The 21,626-nt window shown below is 41.1% G+C and overlaps 1 protein-coding gene across 1 annotated transcript in view; it reads left to right on the top strand.

Moving 5' to 3' along the window:
- Positions 1-7,899: 7,899 nt before the first annotated feature.
- Positions 7,900-21,626, top strand: part of RET (ret proto-oncogene) — a gene marked incomplete at its 3' end in the record, with an annotated part of 80,927 nt that continues 67,200 nt past the window's right edge. The window contains exon 1 of the mRNA XM_082002213.1: positions 7,900-8,247. Coding sequence (XP_081858339.1) covers positions 8,202-8,247 — 46 coding nt within the window. The 5' untranslated portion in view covers positions 7,900-8,201. The remainder of the gene's footprint in view (positions 8,248-21,626) is intronic.

The following is a 21,626-nucleotide window of genomic DNA, read 5'->3' as shown; positions in this document are numbered from 1 at the left end:
TTTCCCATGTCTTTGAAAATCAACCCACATCTTCCTTTGTATTAAGCATCTAACTATAGGAACTTGCACAGCCAGCACTTTCTGAAAACTTTCTGCTAAAATCCCAGAGTGGTCCATTTGTCTGTAATGTGTTCTCTGCTCTACAGAGCCTTAGGGCTATGAAGGATGTTAAAGGGTCAGGGACTTCTTGTCTCAGGGTGAATATCTACTGGGCTGGCCATGAGTTAGCATCCATTTCTCCTTTTATAGCTCATTATGATTTTAAGAACTGTCTAGTCCTTTTTAAGCTCAAATTATGGTCAAATTCCAAAGTTGAGATAGGCATGAGTCATGGCACTTTTTTGTTTTATGGTTATTGTTTTGGGGGTTTTTTTTGTTTGTTTTTAAGGAAAACCAGGTTATACTAATATGCTTGGCATCTTGTATATTTATAATATATCATGTCTACCTATAGGAACTGGTCCAACAGACTGATCTTTTTCTTTGAAATTGTTGTTTTCAGCCATTTAAACTCTTGTGGCAACTTATGCAGCATTCAGTATGGCTCCATATGATGCAATCCTGAAATTTTGATTTAAAAAAAGATGTTAGGAAATGACATACTAGAAAAGCTTACATTCAAGGACAGCATTATAATATTAAGCACTCAAAACAGGAACAAAGTTTAACTTTTCAATCTGAGTTCAATCCCTTTGTGCAGAGTATTTTTTAGAGTATATGTAATTGTATATTCTTGCATTTACAGGACTCAGGCCTTACTGAATGCACAGGAAGACCAAAGCAGAGTCCTCTGTTTGTCACGGGTATGTTGTTTTTGAGGTTAAATCTTTGGGTTGGACCCCAGGAATTTACAAGTTCCGGCACTACTTCTGACACTGACTTCTAGCTGTTCCTGAACGAGACTTAGAAGGCGTATTAGTGAGCAAATAAAAAATGTATGGGGCAATCTCCCTTCTCACATTTCTTCACAGGCAAGCTCTTGATTTCATTCTTAATGTAATGTTCTTTAAATGTAGAGACCGTGTGCATGTGTAATAGAAAAACACATCCTGTTAGATCGATAGAATGCAGGGGCAAACGTGCCTCTATAAACCATGGCACGAATGAAGATGTGTGACCTGACTATCTGAGTGCTTTCTTTTATGACCATGATACCATATATTTAAAGATACATTTTAGTGTGAATCCAGATCTCTTGAATTAGCCTAGGATCATATTTCCTGGTTTCTAATGATTACAATTTAGTAACATATGGTGCTGAAAGTAAATCAGATTATGTAGATCATTTAACCCAATACAGGTTAACTTAGAGGTGAAGTCCCTTGTAAGTCCTGAATCTGATACTTTTATACTAATTCCTATAGAGACAAAATTAATTGTTATTCCATTGAATGTGATCTTCTCTTCATTAACTTTAGTGTGCCTTCTTGCTTATGTTGATAACTGAATAATGGTCATGATTTTGTCAGCTCTTCCCTGGCAGAATTTGGCCTGATGATGTAGGAGACTGAAAACTATCAGATCACTGTTTCCCCTTATGGTATTGGGGCACATCCCCCAGTAATATAAGTTATCGTAACTCCATTCTGAACCTAGAAATTTTACAACAACTGAGAACCTTACCTGCTATTACCATAAAGCTGTTGTGTTACAAAGAAGATATAGAACATGCACCTTTTTTTATTTATTATTTTTTCTTCTGTTACTAGATCATACATAGGAGTAGCAGGGTCTATCACTTCTGCTGACGGTGGCTTCTTTTGTGGGAGGCGGAATGATTTGAGAGTTCATGCCTCGCACCCTGGGCTCTGTAGAAGCTCGTTCACGGATTTTGTTTGATCTGTATGGGAACTCTGCAAGGTGGTGAGTCAGCAGCTACTGTGCTTTTCCAACCAGCTGGTTCCCACTATGGTATCCCATTAGGACTGAAGGCTGCCGGCTCTGGCAGAACCCCATCTGTGTTTGTGGTGGCACTATGGCATGTACCGAACCTTACTGTGGGTTGCAGGAAGAATAGCGTGGCTTGAAACTCTCTTAGCTCACCCACACAGAGATGTCCATGCAAGGAGAGTGAGGCCAGTAGCAATGTGGCAAAGGTAAGCCTGAAAAGATTTCAGACCTTAGTTGTTGAACTTAAAGCAACTCAGATTTTATACTGCTCAAAGAAGATATGGTTTTGTCAGTCCAATTTAACTACATTTCGTATTGAACCCCAAGCATTTGTATAATTTTAGTTATTTTTAAAATTTTCATATTTGAAACTCTTTAGATTTGCTCTTCGTGTTTGAAATCTCTAAGGTATGCTGTGGTCATGCTTTCAAGTTCTTTGCAGCCAAGTGTACTACTTAAGGAAGAAATGAAATGAAAGCTGAGATTCACAAATATTTACTGAGTGTTTAGGAAGTATCCCAGCTTTATCTGGCTGTTACTATTTTTATTAGAGTTGGTAATGGAGTATGTTTAGGGTCATCTACATACTTCAGAAATGGTTTTGATGAGTTGTAAAACATGGTGGGTAGATCTGACTGTACTTTGAACAGAATCATTCTCTAACACATTAACCTACTCCAGGTCACTGTAGGGGTAGTTTAGCTGGACAGTGAGCAGGAAGGATGCCTTGGCCTTAACCCGAGCTGTAAGTTCTTTTTGAATAAGTAGGGAGTTAAGCTTTCACATCTCTCAGGTGGGCTATTATATTTGACATGAAATTCTAAGAAACAAGGATGAAAATAACCTTTTTATCATTATGATCTTAGTAGTACATTATCTACTGGAAATGAACCTGGAGAAGAGTCAACAAAAGATGGTTTATATTTTGTTAGCTGGTTTTAATTTATCAGCTGCCAGTTTCAATATATTTCTCTAACTAGTTGTACTGTAGCTCTGGAAAAATATCTACCCCCTACCATTCAAATTCTGATGGGGGATGTGTGAATGTGCTTGTGCGTGTTCAGAACGTTTCCAGGCAGATTCAAAATGTTTGTTTAAAAGCTAGAAAAATCCAGCCTTCAAGGTTTGGAAGAACTTTACTGCTCATACTGATGTGGAGAGATTTATCATACTAATGTCCGCTCATACCTCAGGAAAATTAATGCCTCTTGAGTAATGGAATAAATGTTGAGCCTCAATGCCAAGGTGCCTGTGGGTTACAACTGTTGGGATTATGTTATAGCATGGTTCCAAGCAAAAAGGATTGTCTGTGCAAATGAGGTAATCACAAGTCACCAGCCCTGTTGCTGTCCCTGATACTAGCTGGGGGATATTCCTTCAGTGATGGAAGGTGCTGGTGCAGCTCTGCTGGATGCCCTGCAACGTGCACGTCAGCCTTGTGACATCACAGGCTCTCTCGCACGGGGCAGTGCGCATCGTTGCAGCAAGAGGTTTTACATCCCGTTTTAATCGCACTCCTGTAATCCTGATGGTCCATAACAGTATACAAAATGCAGACCTGGATTTGACTCTGAGTTTTGAAACTCATGCTACTGAAAGTACAAGAGTTGAGTGTCAGTGTGCATTATGGTGAACACACACTCCATATGCTTTTTAATTGATACAACGTGTAGCATTCATGGCACTCCCAGGACTACCCTTAGAACAATGATAAGAAAACTAAGCTATAGTTTTCTGTCAGTTTTGAAGGCTAAAGTAACCAGACGGGTGGAAGACAACTGAGGTTATTAGTGGAAACGAAAGAAGAAAACACACATTTTTCCCAAGTTTTGGGAGAACTTGTTTCCTCTTTGCATGGAAACATTCTAGCATTGTCATCCTGTGCTTCACATAAACCTGCAGCAATAAAGTCAAACAGATGAAAATTTCAGATAAATCAATGGTTTGAGAACTATTTTATTACTGACTTCTGATGGCATCAGACATGGAGGTCTGTTTTGCCCAAGAAAACAGATGGCTATGATTTGTGATTTCATGATGGTTTTGATACTTAAGTTTATGCTTTAAGTGAAACAATCCGATGGACAGAAATCAGGCATTGTTGCGGATTAATGTATTTTCAAAAGCTCTGTGTTATATTTACAGTGACACAAACTACCCCTTGTTGGAAGAATTTACACTCTTATTGCCAAAGCAGCAGCAGTGGGGTCTGATGAGGGCAGTCCCTGCGGCAGCCAGTTCACAGAAGGGATAGCTTTGTCAGGTCGCCAAAGAATTTTGGTTCTCCCTGGTCTAGGCCAGGCTCACGATCTGCTGCCCTTCTTTCCCTCACACAGCACCTTTGCGTATGCCAGTCCCTTGTCACTGTTTTTGTAAGAATCCTGGTTTTGCCATGAACTCTACGCATTGAACAATGTTGAGCACTTGCTTAAACTTCTTGTGATCAGGACAATTGGTGACATTCTTTCTCCACAAGAATGATTTGTTTCCTCCTGACATGAAAGAAGTATCTTCTTGGTTCCCTTCTCTAGGTGCTGCGATGGAGACATCCCTTAGCATAGGTTTGCTGCTTTCTCGTAGTCATGGGTGTTTCTGACCATTTCAGAGTGCTTTTGGATGAGTACTCCAGGAAAACACGCTGCTCTTAGCTCTTTCAGTGATCTCAAATGGACAACAATTAAACAGATGGTGTGGATATTGCACAGTTTAAATGTTAGCTGTATGTAAGAAGTGTATGAAGAAGTAGACAGAAGGATAAGAAAATAAAGCCCATGGATTGTGGAAAAAATATATATAGCAACTTGAGTTAAGGATGCCATGCAAATAAATTCTTTGTTGTTGTCAGGATCAAAATTTGATCTCTCCTTTTACTATTACATCTGCCTCAGGAAGAATACCTGTTCAGTGGCACCTTAGTCGTAACTATGACAGACTTGATGGTTTGATCACAAAGTAGTGTTAAGTGTTAATAAGCAATTTCTATAATTTTAAAATTATTTTTTCCTAACATGATCAACAACAGCACTTCAGACTCTGAGACTCTACAACAACCAGCCTCATAGCATGCGGAAAAAGCGTTTATGTCCTGAACTGATGAAGAATTGGATTTCAAACACAATGTTCTAGGAGCAGTTTCGTCTATGAAAATATTCCGGTGTTCATGCGTGAATGTTTGGAGAACATCGAAAGGTGGAACAGTCCTCAACTGTCCTGCCCTGATGCTAAATGAGCATGACCTAAGACTTCTGATGAAACCAAGAAACAGTTATCTATTAGCATCTGTTTCAGGAAGCATTATCATATCAAGACATCTCAGGGTGCCTTTATAAAAGAAAAAAATACAATAATTTAATAGCTCAGTCTGCTGTGCCAAATGAATGACTCAAAGCAGAGGGGAAAAAAAAAAAGGGAGTATGAGCCATAGTTTCACAAATGCACCAGCCTGCAGGAAAGCGTCAATTTATTTCCAAAGTATTTTTGCTAGGAGAGTGATGGGAGATGACTATAAAGCTTGAGCTTGTCTGGAGAGTTAAGGGCACCTACTGTTTTATTCCCCATTTAGCAGCACTGATTTTCATTCAGTTTTCAAAAGGCCTTCAGACAAAGAAATCAAGTGAATGACATGAATGTGTATTTTAGGCATATCAGCAGAAGTTAGCTGTTGGAAGGAGGAGGTGGTTGTAGGCTTGTATTCCTCTTCTAACTCAAGGGCAGATGCTTCACAGTCTGCTTGGCCCTCTTTAGGGCTGTGGAAATAAGGCTGGGCAGGGAGTGTTTTGATTTTTCCCCCTGAAGTTTGAATTCTTAGTGAAAATTCAAAATGACTCCATTTTGATAGGCTTTTGCAGCGTTTTGCGAGATGCTGCAGTTAAGTTATTTTGGTCTTCTGTATGGTAAGCTATGTTTCCTGGATGAACCATGTTTCCTCAATATACCATCACTTTTCCTTGTTGAAGTGTTGCAGTGTACTGGAGACTGTAACAGAGAACAGCTCCAGGAAGGATGGCGACTACATTAACATTAGAGTCTTAATCACAGTAGCTGGAACACCAAAGACGCTAGTATTTAGTCCCCTTCTCCTCCAAGTTGGCAACTTTTTCCCCACGTGCGCTGTGCTTAAGCTATGATCCTCCGAAAATGTATAAATCTCCTTAACTTAAAAGCCTGGAAATCAAATGAAAAAATTATTCTGGTGACCTTACTTCTGCTCCTTGTATGACGAACACGATGGCATCTAAAACCAGTTTTAATGTGCTGGAGCAGAGCCTGAAGCTGGCAGAAGAGTACAGCTCTGGCTTCAGTTGCTGAGATGCCAGAAGAGATTGGAAGTCCTTGAAATTCTTCCAAGAAGTCACTTTGTCCTGGATGGAAACTGGCATTTATCAGTGCAGATGATAGTGGTGTATTTTAGATGGCATCAATATTGATTTGTATACTGTGTGCGCTTTTAAATATGATTTAAGATAAAGCTCAGCTTAAAGCAAGACACTTTTCCACAAAGCATTGATTTAATGTTAATGTTTTATATGTTCCTTTCTTTGCCATAGACTTTCCCGTGGTTTATGGAGACACCCCAAATACGCTTCTTGGTTCCCTCTATTACCAGGCATTTGTGAAAGCCCCACAAACACTTGTGAGCGTGAGTATTCAAAAGTTTAATTTATGCTATCTGTTGGGCAGCTCCAAATTCAATTAATTTGGGGTGGTTGCTAGTGTTTGTGTCAAATTTATTATTTTACCCCTTCAGGTGCTTGCACTTGCTTACTGTTTTCCCAAGCCTGATGAAGAACATGGGAATGCTTGATGGAGATCTAACGGAAAAGTTGAAATAGGCCAGTTCTTTCATCATTTCGTCTCTTTTGCTGCTTACAGTGTGGGGATTTTAAGCAGAGTCCTTACCAGGCTAGAGAGAGAATTTCCTCTTTGATTTGTCCTTAAGTAGTCTACAGCCGTTCTTGCTAGGTGACACCGCACCGAGTAGCGTCCTGCCGCGTGTGTCTCCTTGCTCGGGCGTTTCGAAGCGCGAAGGCTGGAGCGCAGAGCGCTGCGGCTGCTGCGCTGCCCCCCGGCTCCGGGCGGCCGGATCTCAGCGCGGCCGCGGGTAGGCCCTATCCCCCCGGCGGACCGCCGCGGCCCGGGAGGAGAGGCGCAGGGGCAGGGCTGTCCCTCAGCCGCCGCGGCCCCTCCGGGCGGGCGGGGGCCGCTGCCTGGCGCTGGGCAGCGCGGAGCCTGCGCGGGCGCGGCGGGGTTTGCCGGCGGAGGCGTGTCCGGCAGCGGCGCGCAGAGTGCGCTGGGCGGTGTTGGTCAGCCGCGGCTCTGTCGGACTGCTCTTCTCGGCAAGCCCGACCTGTTGTTCCAGCGAATTTTTGGTTTGACTCTGTTAGATCATTTTTAAGCTATTTACTTTTTTTTTTTTTTCCCCTGCTTGCGGTTTGAAAGTGGCGTTTAGCCGCTAAGCGGGGTGCTGGCGTGCCGGGTTACTTTGGTTGCCTGCCAGGTGGAGCTCAGCTCTTACAGCATCCCTCTGCCATCAAGCAAAATTCGTCTCCTCTCCCGAAGATTAATTATTCAACATGTTTAATGTATTGGGGGGGGCGGCCCGTGGATACACGCTGGTGCCGCAGCGCCCGTCCCCGCTTTGTCTCGCACCTGCTGTGTTTGCGCGGCCCGCGTGTCCTCCTTCCCCCCAGCAGCCGCTACCTCCCCGCGGGGGCCGGGGGATGCGGGCCGGTGCACCGGGGCCCCGCGGAAGGCGGTCCCGCTCCGCGCCGCCCCGGCCTCCGCACCTTGCCCGCCGCCCGCGGGGATGCTCGGGGCGGAGCCGCTGCCGCCGCGCCCCCTCCGCGGCGGCGGCTCCGCGGGCGGGGCGGTGAGCGCGGGGCGGCCCCGAGCGGGCTGGGTAGCGCGGAGGAGGGGCGGGGGGCTGGCCCGGGCCGGGCGGTGCCGCCGCCCGGGCAGCGCTGGGGTTTCGGCGGCAGGCGCGGCGCGGCTCCGCCCGTGACTTCGGCTTCTCCCCGCAGAGCCCGATAGGAGCCGCGGCGCGGAGAAGGACGCTCTTTCCCGGCCGGTGCCGGTGGCAGCGCGGCGGGACCGGGAGGACCGCCGGCGGAGGGGCATCCCGAGGAGGCATCCCGGCGTGGTCCGTCCCCTCCCTGCCCGACTCGGCGCGCCCCATCGCGGCCCGCTGCCGCCGCCCCGGGCCATGGGCCGGCCCGACTGAGAGCCCGCGGGGACCGGCCCGCAGCCCGCCCGGTGCAGCCCCGAGCGCCGGCGGCCGAGGCGTGGCCGCAGGAGACCTGGCGTGGGGGAAGATGCCCTCCGCGGCGTGGGCGGCGGGCTGCCTCCTCTTCTGCGGCGGTAAGTACCGCCGAACTCGGCCCCGCGGGAAGTTGGCGGGGTGTGGGTGACCGGTGCCACCGGCGGCTGGGTCCGGCTCCGAACATCTTTCCCAAAATACAAACAAGCTCTAAATAACCCTAACACTTTTCCTTTGCTTTTTAAGCTCCGAGGCTAAGTTAGAACAGATGTGAGTTTCCTTGTTCTTTAAATTTATGATGTGAAAGGGAAGGATATTCAAGCGTATTCCTATTTTAAGTTTCTAAAACCTTAGTCCTTCTCTGTTGTCCGCCTCCTGGATCTTTTTGCATCATCAAATTAAATGGAGTTTGGATTGGTAAATGAAAATGACCAAAATATGAGAAGTGGTTGGATTGTAACATAGACGATACTATCCACAGATGTCAAATTTCTAAAGCAAGCGGCAAATCCATTGTATCTCTCTTTCTTCCATATGGCTTTGTTTGCCAATCCGTTTGTGATGTTTACATGAATAAATCAAACTTGTTTGTTAGACGGTGCAGTAAAACCTTGCGCACCAAAAATGCACTTATGAAAAAAAAAAAGCAAACTCCGAACCAGCCCCGCAGCTCACTAATTATATAGGAGTAGGTAGATAGGTATAACAGGGGGTAAAGTGCAATATTGATTCTGTACTCATGATTCCCCATACAATGTGCAACTTGTTCCTTCTGGTTATTTTTTCAAATTGATTGTATTGGTTCACACAATCTTAAACTACTTTCTGTAACTTGCAGAGATTATAAAGCCTCTCTTTTATTTTACTTTTTCTTTAGTCTGCTAAAATACTTCAAGTTGCCCTTGCTCGCTCTTTTCCTAGTACATTATTGTTAAGGCCTGTTCTTCCTAAAAACTCACTGGTATTCGAACCTAGGATGTCTGGAAATAAAATATGTGCAATACACTATGTCTAAACGCTTCTTAAAAAAAAAATAAATGAATAGAATGGGTTGTATCCCGAGCCATTTCACTGTCAGGAAGAATTAGCCATTCTTGTATTGCTAATGGGTGATCTTTCACGCCTACTTTGCTTTTATCTTTTGCAAATCCATTTTCTTTAATGTTTTTGGCAGAATTAGGAGAAATGGAGTTTACCTAAGTTCTTCACTTGAGGGGTATGTTTTCATTAGCCAAAATGAGTCACATGCATTTGCTTGAAAATGGCTTTCAGTGATTTCTGTTTAAGCTGGACAGATGAAGTTACTCCTATTCATGCTGTGATGCCCCAAAATATTGTATGTACTGAACTAATTGGTGCTTGGAACTCCCGAGCTGTGTTCTAGTACATTTTTTTTTTCCTTCATTGTTTCCCTTTCAGTTGGACCGTCATTTGATTTTACTTTTAGTTGTATAACTTTATACGAATTTCACCCTGACAGTCATGGGTGGAAAAGGGAGTTGTCTCTGTGTGTTCTCCCACTCAAGATAGATATCTAAACCCTTCTTCTTTAAGTATCAGACCTAAGCAGTTGGAAATCAGTTTGAAAGACTTTTTATTACTAAATGTGACCATATATTGTTAACTCTTGGATCTGTCCATATCTTGGAGGAATATTATAGGAACTAAGTAGATACACTGCCAAGTAGACCTTTTTTTAATACCGCTTGCTTATAATAATAGTTGCAAATATTAATTTTGTTTATGTGCTCAGCTTTGACTGGTGAGGCTCAATACTTGATTCCCCTTAATTTTTACTAAAACTATGGGAAGAAAAGTTGTGTATGTTTAGGATCACACTTTCGGGTAGTTGTATTCATAGTTATTTCAAGAAGTCTGGCATATTCGCAATGCTGCATAGGTGTCTGTTGCTGGAGAAGCAGAGTTTCACATTGTTTAGACGTGTGACACTAATTCCTATTTTTGTGATACAAGCTGAGTTGACAACAGGGGTAAGATGAGTCGTTACGCCTTGGAGGTATTAGCAAAATCCCTGCGTGCATAGAGTTCCAGTTGAGAAACAGCTCTTGTGTGATGCTGTGGTCCCCCGGTGAGGGGAGGAATGGAGTGAAACGTCAGTGCGCCCCATCCTAAGTGAAAACCTGAGATTCTTCAATGGTAACTATGTCATGCTCTTGCTGGCTGTTGTGAAGGAATCTCTCGCACCTGGGCAAGACCTGGTCATAGAGGATTCCCAGCCAATGTGGTGATACCCTTGCGCTCAATTCTGGTTGGTACATCTTTGGTTGCTCTAACTGTGGGGTTTTGGAAAGCTTAAAACTGCAGTAGTTCTTAAAACATGTGCTCACAACTAACCCAAAGGTTTTCTCTAACTTGGAACAAGATTGTATTTTACCATGTGATCTGGATTAACCAATCTGGTGAGCATTCCGTTAGTTGAAAGGATTAGATCTGTGTGTGGGTGGTTGTGGGTTTTTTGTTTTGGTTTTTTTTTTTTTTTTGTATTGGCGGGCTTTAAAAAGCACACCGGAGTGTTTGTTCTGAAGCAGAAAGGCAGCAGCCTTGCCGCCCTTGCACCATAAGCAATGCGTGAGTCCCTGCAGGTGCTAGTATGAACACACAGCAGCCTAGAACTAAAGAAAATAAAAGGAATGTTTCTTCTCAAATTAAGACTTCTGTCTCTTTCATCAATATAAAGTAAAAGAAATGCAGATTTTTATTGTGGAGTGTGCACATGTATTTTTCAAAAGTTTTACATCTTGTCACTTGAGGGCTTCAGGGTGTTTACTTGCACACTGTGCTGCATTGCTGTTTGGCACTGGAGTTTTGATTCGTTTCAGAAAGCTCATTGATCTAAGAGAAAGACCTTGTTCAGTTAAGTGTAGAAAAGAGTGCCCGTGGGAAAGGCTTGGTAGGATTGTCTTGTCTGGAAAGTAATTTTTGTTATTAAAAGGAATACTTTTGAAGAAAGAATCTATTTTGAGTGAATAAAATAAAGTTTGTAAGCATTACAGCATGCATATTTTGTAAAATTTGAAGGGAAACCTGCTTCTACATGGAGAGATGCAACTTTAACAAATGCACTCTTGAACACAGACTATTCAAACTTTTTTCTACTTCATTGACTATGATATGAAACTACTGATGAATGTATTAGTTCCAATATTCATTTAAGCACTGGATTGATTCTTACAGTGCATTTTCATGCTGCTACGGTTACTGTTAATGTTTTATTTTGACTGGTTACAATTTACAAGTCCTGGCTCAACTCATGCATCCAGATCAAGGACGGACTTTAGAAATCAGCAGTACAAATATTGACATTCTTCTCCCCAGAGTTTAGATATTCTGTGTAATACTTGTATTTCATGATAGAAAATGGATGTTTTCCCTAGGAAAAGAACACGTGTGTGATTTTTTGAAGAAAAGGTCACCTGTACGCTAACATCTTTAGATCAAAAACAGTGCTAATCAGATGAAATGGTGGAACACAGACCATTGACTTGAGTCAGGGAACAGGCTGAAGATAGATATAAATTTTTTTGTGTGCCTGTCATTTTGGCAGTGATCTGGTCAGACAGTATGTGATTTTCATTTTACTTTTTTAGATTATAACCCTGGCTGTAGGACAAGGGCAAAGGGAATCTGTGGAGAAAAGTGAGAGACACTTCATTAGATCTTATGTCTCTTATTTGGACAGGGTCTAAGAGTTATGAGGCAATTTCAAACCTCGCTGCTTTTTTTTGGTAGGTAAAAGAGTATTAATTATGAAATTTTGGTTCTTTCCTACTTGGTTATTTTTCTCTGCCCAGAGATTTAGCATCTTATGGGCTGGTTCTTCCCCAGGAGCCTCACAGCTTGCTGGTGGTGCCCATGCTTCCCTTCTCGCTGGTCACCTGCTTCCACTTGCACAGACCATGAAAGTGCTGCTTCACTCGCACAGGATGGATTGCAGGGCTCATCCCAGCGCTCCTGCTAATTTCCAAGGAAGGTGCCTGGGCCCTCTGTGGCCCTCCAGGTTTAGTGTCTCTCCTCACTTTATTCCTGTTCCCAGGTCCCTCACCTTCCAGTTCCGTTCACAACCTGCAGCATTTTCCATTTTCACAAAAAGAAATGTACTGTGTTGGGTTTTGTTACTATAATAAAGACAGTATAAAGGAAATTAATATGAAGATTACAGAAAGCCAGCATTTTAATGCTAAAAACCTCCTTCATTAGGCTTTGATTAACAGACAAGATTTCTTGTAGTATTAACATAAGCATTCAGCTCGTATGACAGTAGTGGTTCAGCACCTGCATACAAGATGCACATTCAGTAGCATGCCTATGTTCAGTTTCCCATCAGGATGTCATATTATAGTCTTTTAATTTTTTAACTTTTTTTTTAACTGAAACAACAGACACAACTGATGACAAAACATATATTTTCTTAATATCTGTTTTTTCTCCTCTCCCTGACTTTGGCCCCTGGCAGGAGGGAAAGGATTTGCTCGCTTGTTGCTGTACTTGCATTCTTGGCACCACTGCTCAGGCTGGTAACGAGGCGAGTACTAATTCTAGTCTTTTTAGGATTTGAACTGAGGTGACTGGTTTGAGGGAAACGCAATAGTAGCTCCCTCCTCAGTACCTCATTTTGCAACAGTACTGTTTTATGCATGCTGCGCATTTAAGGGGGATGCACTAACAGTAAACAAACATTCATAGTTCCCACTCCTCCTGGGCTGCTACCTGCCCCCTAATGCAAACTAGCAAACACAAATGTGCCACGGGTTGGAAAAAATCCATGCTACAGGAGCTCGGTGTTTTCTAGACAGCCTTTTTGCGTAAAGACCACTTAGAGTCTGTCTGCGGTGAGGAGAGGGTTTGCTTTATTCATACGTCGGCATCCTTCAGCTTTCCGGCAGAAGTGAGAGTGGTGCCAGCTCGCGATTGACTGGAATTGTCTCTTGGTTTTCAAAATGAAACAAATTGCCTGAGACTGCTTACTGGGTGTGAGCGTTTGTATTAGTAACGTTACAAAACTTCCTTTAACACAGGTGGTGATTCCCTACATGAGGAAGGCGTACGTTAAGAGCATGCTCTTTCAGGATTGAGGCACGTTCGTGGTGCCATTCATGCAGAGTCTGTTCTTAGCGCTCTTACTTTTTGCTTTCATTTGGTTTGGCAGAAGCAGAGCTTAAAAATTCACCAAATTATTCAAAAGAAACTTTGGAATTTTTTATTCCCCGGATGATTTTCTTTTTAATTCTCTATTACATCTTGGAAAGAAAACTGAAGCATTGCAAGGATAAATAAAGCAATTGGCGTAGGAGAAGGATAGATTTGAGGTTGAGTCAGGATTCAAGTTCAGTTAACAGCTGTGCTACAGATTTGCTCATTGTTTCGCACTCTGTCTTAGTTTTCTGTGAAGTACCGCCATCAGTAGCATTCTCCTTTGCATGTCATCTGCATTGTTGATTGCCTATCACACAACCCCATACTGGGGCATACTGGAGCAGACACAAAGTGGGGAAGATACACTGGAAAACTTTACTGAATCTCTAGAGTGGTGATGCATCAAGCAAAAACGTCAGAGAATCTGCAGGTAGCTGTAGAATAAAATCTCTTCAGAGACTTTATTTTTACAATGGGCTCTTGTCTTTCATCAGTGAGATACATTGGCCACTTCCACAATGTTTTCATCATGAGCCTTTTGACAAGTTTTCATCTAGGTATATTGACAGCTAATAAGGTATTAAGAAAGTTTTTGCTAATAAAATAGTAAGTCAGCTGAGGTGTGAATAGCCAGATGGATTTTGCTCCTTTTAGAGCTCAGGTTTTTTTGAAAGGTATCTAAAGCCATCTTATTCTTCAGAGGTTTTGTCCTTTTTCCCCACATAAGGAGAACACAAAAATGGTTTTCTTAAAGATTACTTCATAAAAATAGCTGAATAGTTTCAGATTTCTGGATCTTGAAATGGGACCGATAAACATACCAGATGAATTTTTACCTAAAAGACACGCTCTGTAAATCTGCCGAAATGAAGATGATCATCACTACTCAAGGGAAAATTACAGTGATCGCAGACAAGAAACGGAACTGGAAACTTTACTGGGATAATAGTGCCAAAAATGCTGTTTGAATTACTTTAGAAATTTGGCTAACTAAATCAGGTGATTGTAAAAAGAAGATGAATATATTACTCCTAATGGCTGTCTAATGGCTTTTCAGTGTATGCATTTAGAAAACTAATTAAACATTATATTTAACTGATATAACAAAGTTGCTTGTGTTGCTGTAATGGGTGTTTATTTTAGTGTCCATTATGGTTTTCTTCTAAGTGAGACAAATTTCAACCTCAGATAATAAAATTAAACCTAGGTTTTTCTCCTAATTCAGAGACACCAAGCTTTCTGATTAGGGACAATTCCATTATCTGTTCTTTTCATGTGTGAAATGGCAAAACTCATATTGACATCAGTAGACCAGAGTTTTCCACATCTCTGAAGCCCCTTAAAGACTAGTTTTGCCACAGAATTCGAGCAGGCATCCAGTAGTGCTTTCATTCCAAAGCTGACTTGGGAGATGAGACATAAATCTCCCAGGGGCTTAAAGACACAGAGAAGTTCCTCTGGTTTTGTGAAGAGTAGATGCATAATTTTGGGTAGTTCTTTACCACACCATTTCTACTTCAAGAGCTGAGACTTTCAGGTTTGTCCCTAACAAGGATGTTGCAGAGCAGCTCCCTTTGACTCCCTTAGGAGCATACTTCTACACTGATTGGCATCTGGAGTTTTTTGCCTTTGCTGGTAAGGTGGGCTTCCATGTCCTATTATCTAAAAGTAGACATTGAAAAGTATTTCTGTGCAAAGAGGAACGAGGATGTAAGAAATATGGGTGGTTTATGTTGGTGAGACTGGCTTTGATCCTCTAGGTTATCTTCTCCACTCGCTGCCGCTGTGTTCCTCAAAAATTACCGATCAGGTTGGAAGTAGCTATTTGTGTTGCTGCTGCGTGTTTGGGAGGAAGATACTGTGACCACTAGTGTTCCTGCTGTTTTGCAGGATTTCTGTACAATGGCTCATCCCGATCCTAATGATGAAACAAAAAAAGCAATGGGAGTGTTTAAATTTTGAGTTTGAACATCTAAGTTTTAAAGTAATGAGGGGGAAACAATATGGCTGTAATATAAATTTTATTGCACGTTTCAATTCAGCATTGCTGATGTGCTCTGAATGAGAAAGTATTTTAAGCAGTTTTATTGCTTTGATAAACTTTTGCCTTTTTGACGATCAGAAGAGTTGTCCTAAATTGCTTTCCTAAGGACTTTTTGGATAGAGAGAGAGTTTATAACATACATTTTCCAGATTCTTTTGTATTTAAAAAAACATAGCGAGAAAATAACTCAAATATTTAAAACTTAATTTCTGTAAATTCAGCAAGCACGATCGTCTTAAAAGACTGCGATAAATCACCCGTAAACCTCTAAAAAAAGGATAACGTTTATAGAATGACTTTTTTCTTACAATATTGAGGCATTTAAGTGAGCCTGTTGTTGTTGGGGAATGAATCTTTAACTTTTTCTCTTCTTAGATTTTAGTCTAATAAAAGTTGAAATAAAAATTGGACCAAAATTTTCAGGGCAGTAAATGCCTAACGAAAATAGATAAGAATATAAATTTTTTTTTTTTTAAATCTGGCTGCTGCAGACTCTATTTTTCTTTGTATTTTTATTATTTTTCAATATTTTATTGAAGGCTTGTCTCCTGGCATCATGCAGTTAGGTGGGAATTTTTCACTTTATCGAAAAAATCCTCTCCTTTGTCTCTGCACAAGAAATCTTGTCATCATGGCATAAACGTCCTAAGTACCTGACAATTAGAAAACAAATTAGAAGAATCTGTACAAGCCTCTACTTCAACCTTTCAGAATTTGTTTGTCCAAAACACAACTTCTCGGAGACAATAAGGGAAAGGTACATTATTTAAGTATTTAGATTAGTAATCACAAACTCAGTTTAGCTTGAATATAGTGTCAGTACCACAGACTAGGAACGAGGACTTTTATTTATTTTATAAAATGTTCTGTTGTTCAAAAATCCCTCTGACAGAAGATTTAATTTTATTTCTTCCCCCCCCCCGTTAATCCTTGGTGATGGTGATAATGTAAGAATTACCACATGGAGTCACACTAAAAGTCCACCTGGCCCAGTAGGCTATTTCCTGATGATGGTTGGCAGTATCCAGTTTTGAATGGTTTATTTTGGCCTTCATACTTCTCAGAGTGCAAAGGATAATAACAAGAAGTTTAGGAAATGCTGGTTTTGAAGAAAAATAGAAACGATTGGCAATATTTATTCACAAAGACAACTGAGAAAGCACAGAGCTCACATTTTTCAGCTTATGCAGAAATATTATAAAGATGGGTGTAATGGGGAAAATGGAGTGCTGGTGGAAACAAGACACATGGGGCTTATATCCTGGCAACTAAGATTCAGAAAGCATTTTGGTAACAGGGAGCTACGGGAATCGGTTGCCTGCAGTCACCATGAGATTTCTGTCACTGGTTGTATCTTAAGCACAGGTAGGACAGCAAGGTATTGATGTTGCTTATGTATAATAGGTCCTACCTTGGGTGACTTAGATGACCTGTGTTGGAAACTTTTGACTTCATCTTACGGTTTTGTGCTTAGAGTGTAAGAAATAGGACAAATGCAGCCTTTGTATGTCTGGTGAAGTTAATACCTGGTGTTTGATCAATCAGGGCTCCCTAAGAGTTCATGATAACTTGAGTCTGTGGTTGGTGCAATTTGAGAGTTGATATCAAAGTACTTATATTGTTAATCATCAACAGCTGAATAGACAGGAGCTAGATGCCTTTGATGTCAAGACAAGCTTCTGGAGTTTCTGCTTTCCAGAATATCCCCAGGGATATATTTGATATGTGGTGATCTTTGTCTTTTTAAAAATCAAGTTCTAACACCATGCTCAGCATTCTCAGATCCCAGGCAGTGAGTTGGGGACCTTGCACTGGCACTGAGCATTTCCAATTAGGGCTTTGAAAAAGTCTATATACGTATGGCCTAACCTTGTCACCCAGAAGAACAGAGTGCTGTTTTCTTCAGACAGAAAGGGAGACGCATTGGAGTGGTAATGTTTGTTGAAGCAGACACAGGATTTGAGGATCCATTTTCTTAAGAATTAAACTGGATTTATGGTTTGTTAGACAGTTCTTATTAAATGAGAATTTAATGATAGCAGAAAGACCATGAAAAAATCAGCGCTGGGATTGTAACTCTACTGTCAGTATTTCCCACCCTGAATCCTAAATTGCAGTTGCCAGGACCATTTATCTGTCTGTGACTTCTGCTGCTGAGAACGCTCCTCTAGTTTTCCCTTTTATCAATGTAATGCTTTGCTAGATTTTAATCTTTTAAGAACTGCAGCTTGCATTTTTTCATTGTTGGTTCTGTTTCACAGTAACTTTTACTGCAATAATGCATTCATTTTAATTGTACAGCATTTTCAAATCACGAGTTCATGTTTAAGTGTGTTTAATTTAAAAAGGGGTTTAGGTCGTGAGCTACTTAACTGCTGTTGGTTGGCAGTACTGGTCTCATGGAAGGAACTGATAAGGTGATTTACAGAATAAAACTATGGGGGAATATGGTGCAATCCTATAACGTTACCCTGTTTCCCATTCTGAGAAGATTTTCATTTACCCTGTATGCGCCAGCATGGTATAGCAGTAGCTTGTATCCCATTCTGAATGCAGGAAATCACTATGAAGAAGAGGGAGACTATAATTCCTCCTTTTCAAAGATTGAATTCAATCCTAGTTAGTCTTGATTTAAAGCAGAATTGTTACCTTGTCACCTTTTCTGGCATTCGGACAAAAACCTACAAATGTGTGGAAATGTTGAAAATGAAATTGCACTGGGCTACGTGAGTACCTTTCTAAATATCCTGATAAAAAGTGCAGACACTATCACAGCATCTGTGATTTTTTTAGACATGTGATTTTGCCTGGAAGGAATGTTTTATTTGGATTTTTTTTTTTTCACATCTAACTTTTTAATAGCTTGTGAGTACCATCATCAGTCTTGCAATAGAATGAAAACCTTGAGCCTTAACTCTTTTTTCATTAATTAAAAGGATAGGAAGGAGCATTATTGTCACAAAGTTGACTTGGAGAAACCACAGAACATCCCATCTTTCTCTTTTCACAACAGACATTTCCTTTTAGCAACTTTAATTACGACTGCCCTTAGATATCACTAGATAATAAATGTGGATACACCCATGTATCATGGGGTATATTGCCTAAACGGTCAACAGCACTGAAGTTTTTGTGCAAAGATCTGCCTGTATCCTTTTTCGCTAGCTCGTGTGTAGTTAGGGTTGACCAGAGCCCTCAAATGTAGCCTTGCTTAGAAAGAGTGAGCTTAAAAAAGACAGTTGTCAATGAGAGAATAAATTAAAAATTAGAAAACCCAAATGAATTCAGGTACTACATACCGGCTTTTGTGCCTGTCTTGCTTGGGGAAATTCCAGCAAAGTTGGTGTTAAAATGCATGTTTCTTTTCTGTTGCTAATGTCAGATTTACAACGAGGGAAAACAGACTGAAGTGTAGGGGCAATCAGGAAATTGTCAATGCAGAAAGTACTGTCAAAAGCTGAATGGGCAAGATTTTCATGTAATGGTTCACCAGTGCATTTAATGGGGTCATAGTCTTTTCTAGCATCACTTAATGAAGATTGGTTTTTCCCCTAGATTTCAGGTAGCCTGTAGACTGTAAAATAATTAAGACAAGAATGAAATCGACCCTAATTAGTAGTGGTGGCTTTTTTGTTGTTGTTGGTTTTGGGTTTTTTTTTCTTTTAAAGATGCTATATTTGCTTCTGGAGACCACGTTGAGACTAGTATCCGTTCCTTCTGCCACGTTAACTTTTCCCAACATCAAGTACCGAAAGCCTAATTTGGTGACAGCTTCCAGAGTTTGCAAATTACTTTGGAATAAAAGCTGTAAAAGGGAGGGATTGCACTATTTATTTTGTTGAGACATTAACATTGAAGTCTTAAAAATTCGTTTAAAAGTGGTCATTGGCAACTCTCTCATTGCTGATTGTTTTAGTAGAGCTGTCTGGATAAACAAGTTGCCCATTTGGATTGTTGTGGGAAACAAATGGCCGGTGATGGGCATCTTCACTGCCAGGGTTAGGTGAATATTTAACAGGGGTTTCAAGCCCTTGGCAAAGACCATCTAGCAATCCTACCGATGGAGTAAGACACAGGAATTTTGCAGTGCCCCTCTATTTTAAATATCTGTGGTGGTTTTTCAATAACAAGATGATGTATGGTAATATATGAAGTGGGAGGTTACAGACTGACATAAAATAAGTACACTAGAAATTAAATATGCCACATGGACTGTTTTGCTGATTTTTATCTCACTAAATAATGTTACTGTTATTTTGAAAATGTTAGAGGAGAATCAGGTACGTTTAAGGTGCTTTACATTTGCAGGAGTTTGGATTTCTCATTATAAAATTAAGAGTCGTCTTGTTGTTAAGTACACAGATAAATATGTACAAGTTTATTTGGCTTTACTCTCTCTGGAGTGTTATTTCTGAAGTTATGGTTTAGTTCAATACATGATCCGGAGATGTTGGTGGTCTTTCTCTCTATGTCAGTGTCTCCGTATGGTGCCTCCAGCAGCTGAATATCCATGGGAAAATGTGTTATGTTTTGATAGCTGCTTCTTGAACTGTGTCCTTCACGCTGCTGACGGTACCGTGGTAAAGATCTGAGAAGCCATGTTAAACAACTATTTCAGTAGTGCTTGCAATTAAAACCTTGGTGACAAACATACACATTGTCATACAAGAGAGGGTGAGGAGTGTGCGAGGGACGTACAGAGATATAAAATGCTGGGAACCCCTTTTGTAGGTGACGATAAATTTTTATTGTAGGTGAACAAAATTTTTATTAAACAATTTTGAATACACAGCTGCCCCTCCTCTTTGTGGAGTGGGGTGTTGGTTTTGTGTGGAAGAAACTTAAGCGTACATATTTAATGATGTAAGAATAACAAGCCAATTGAAGAAAAAAGTCAAAGCAAACAAAAACTTCTGACTATCAAATGACTTGAGGGCATTTGTTTGCTGCTGTTCTTAAGGCATACAAAAAGGACTGTAAAGTAACTTTCTGAAACAATGGGCATTTTCATTATAGCAGACTTAAAAATATGTTTAAAAACAAATTTAGAATCAAGCCTTCTGAATACTAAAGGGTTGTCTGGTCTGTCTGCAGCTGTCGAGTTACTTGGTTTGCTTAAATAAGAAATCTGTAGAGTAAGGATTAATCTGCTTGATCTGTAAGGTAAGGATTTCCTCTTTGTACACTTCGGCCTGTCAGATCTGGGCTGGGACAGTTCTGGGCACTGATGTCATAGTTTATATATTGTATTTTAGCAATGGTTGATTAACACCTATTCCTGTCAGCAAAGCTGGATACATTTGTCAAGTGAGAAGGTGAGAAACTACCGTTTCCCGTCATACTGTCACATCTCCCCAGAGCTGTGCTATTAAGCCCTGCTTCCCTCACACTTGGTATGCAGAATGAATGAGGCTGTTTTAGTATGACTTCTGTTTTTATAGTTAACTGAGCTTTGAAATTGTCTCCTAAATCATCCTTGCCAATAGCATTAACTACCCCTTTGCTGGTAGTCAGAGATTATTCTACAGTAAGTTAAAGGGTAACTCATCTTCTTTTGTGATGACAGGAAACATGGAGGGATGTAAAAGATAATGGCTAATTCAAAGCAGATCACCCCACTCTGCTTCTGGAAATCCATCAGCTCCGTTCAAACGCGGATCTGAAATTTTGCAACAAACTTTGAAAGCTCTTTCCTTTTCACTGCTTCGGTAAATTGTTATTTGGGGAAGGATGGTGCAGACACCCTTGAATTATGATGCCTTTCATTATGAGGGGGTGAATTGCACGTTAGCCTGGCATTCAGAAGCCTGAAGGATTCAACCACTGTGCCTTTTCTGCTTCAAAAAAGGTAAAGGAGAGGTGCAAACTGATGTGGTATTAAGGAAAGGTTTTTATCCTTCCTTCTCCTTTGGCAGAAACAAAGTCCTGAAAATACACCGTTTAAAAATGTACTTGTGCAGAGATGAGTCAGCCCAGCTGTATGGCTGGACCAGGTAGTGAGACAACAGGGGCAGGTGGGACAGCGGAACAGCAGGTGAATTGATCCTTGAGTACACCTGTGTTTGCTTTTTTAAGATTTTCTTTTTAAAGACAGCTGCAGCAAAGGGACAAGAAAAATCTAATGTAATAATAAGCCATAGAAGGATATTTCAGAGAGGTAGGTTTTTTTGGAAGCAAGCTGTATCTAGCTCTCTTCATATGACAGTTCCATCCGTACTTCCTTGTTCATTACCTGGGTTTGCTTCTGGTAGGCAAAAGCAAAAGCTAGTTGTTTTGTTTGAC

Source organism: Phaethon aethereus, assembly GCF_964289735.1.
Source record: "Phaethon aethereus genome assembly, chromosome: 7".
Lineage (NCBI taxonomy): Eukaryota > Metazoa > Chordata > Aves > Phaethontiformes > Phaethontidae > Phaethon > Phaethon aethereus.
Note: the sequence above shows the minus strand (reverse complement) of the source record. Positions and strands in the feature narration are given on the sequence as shown.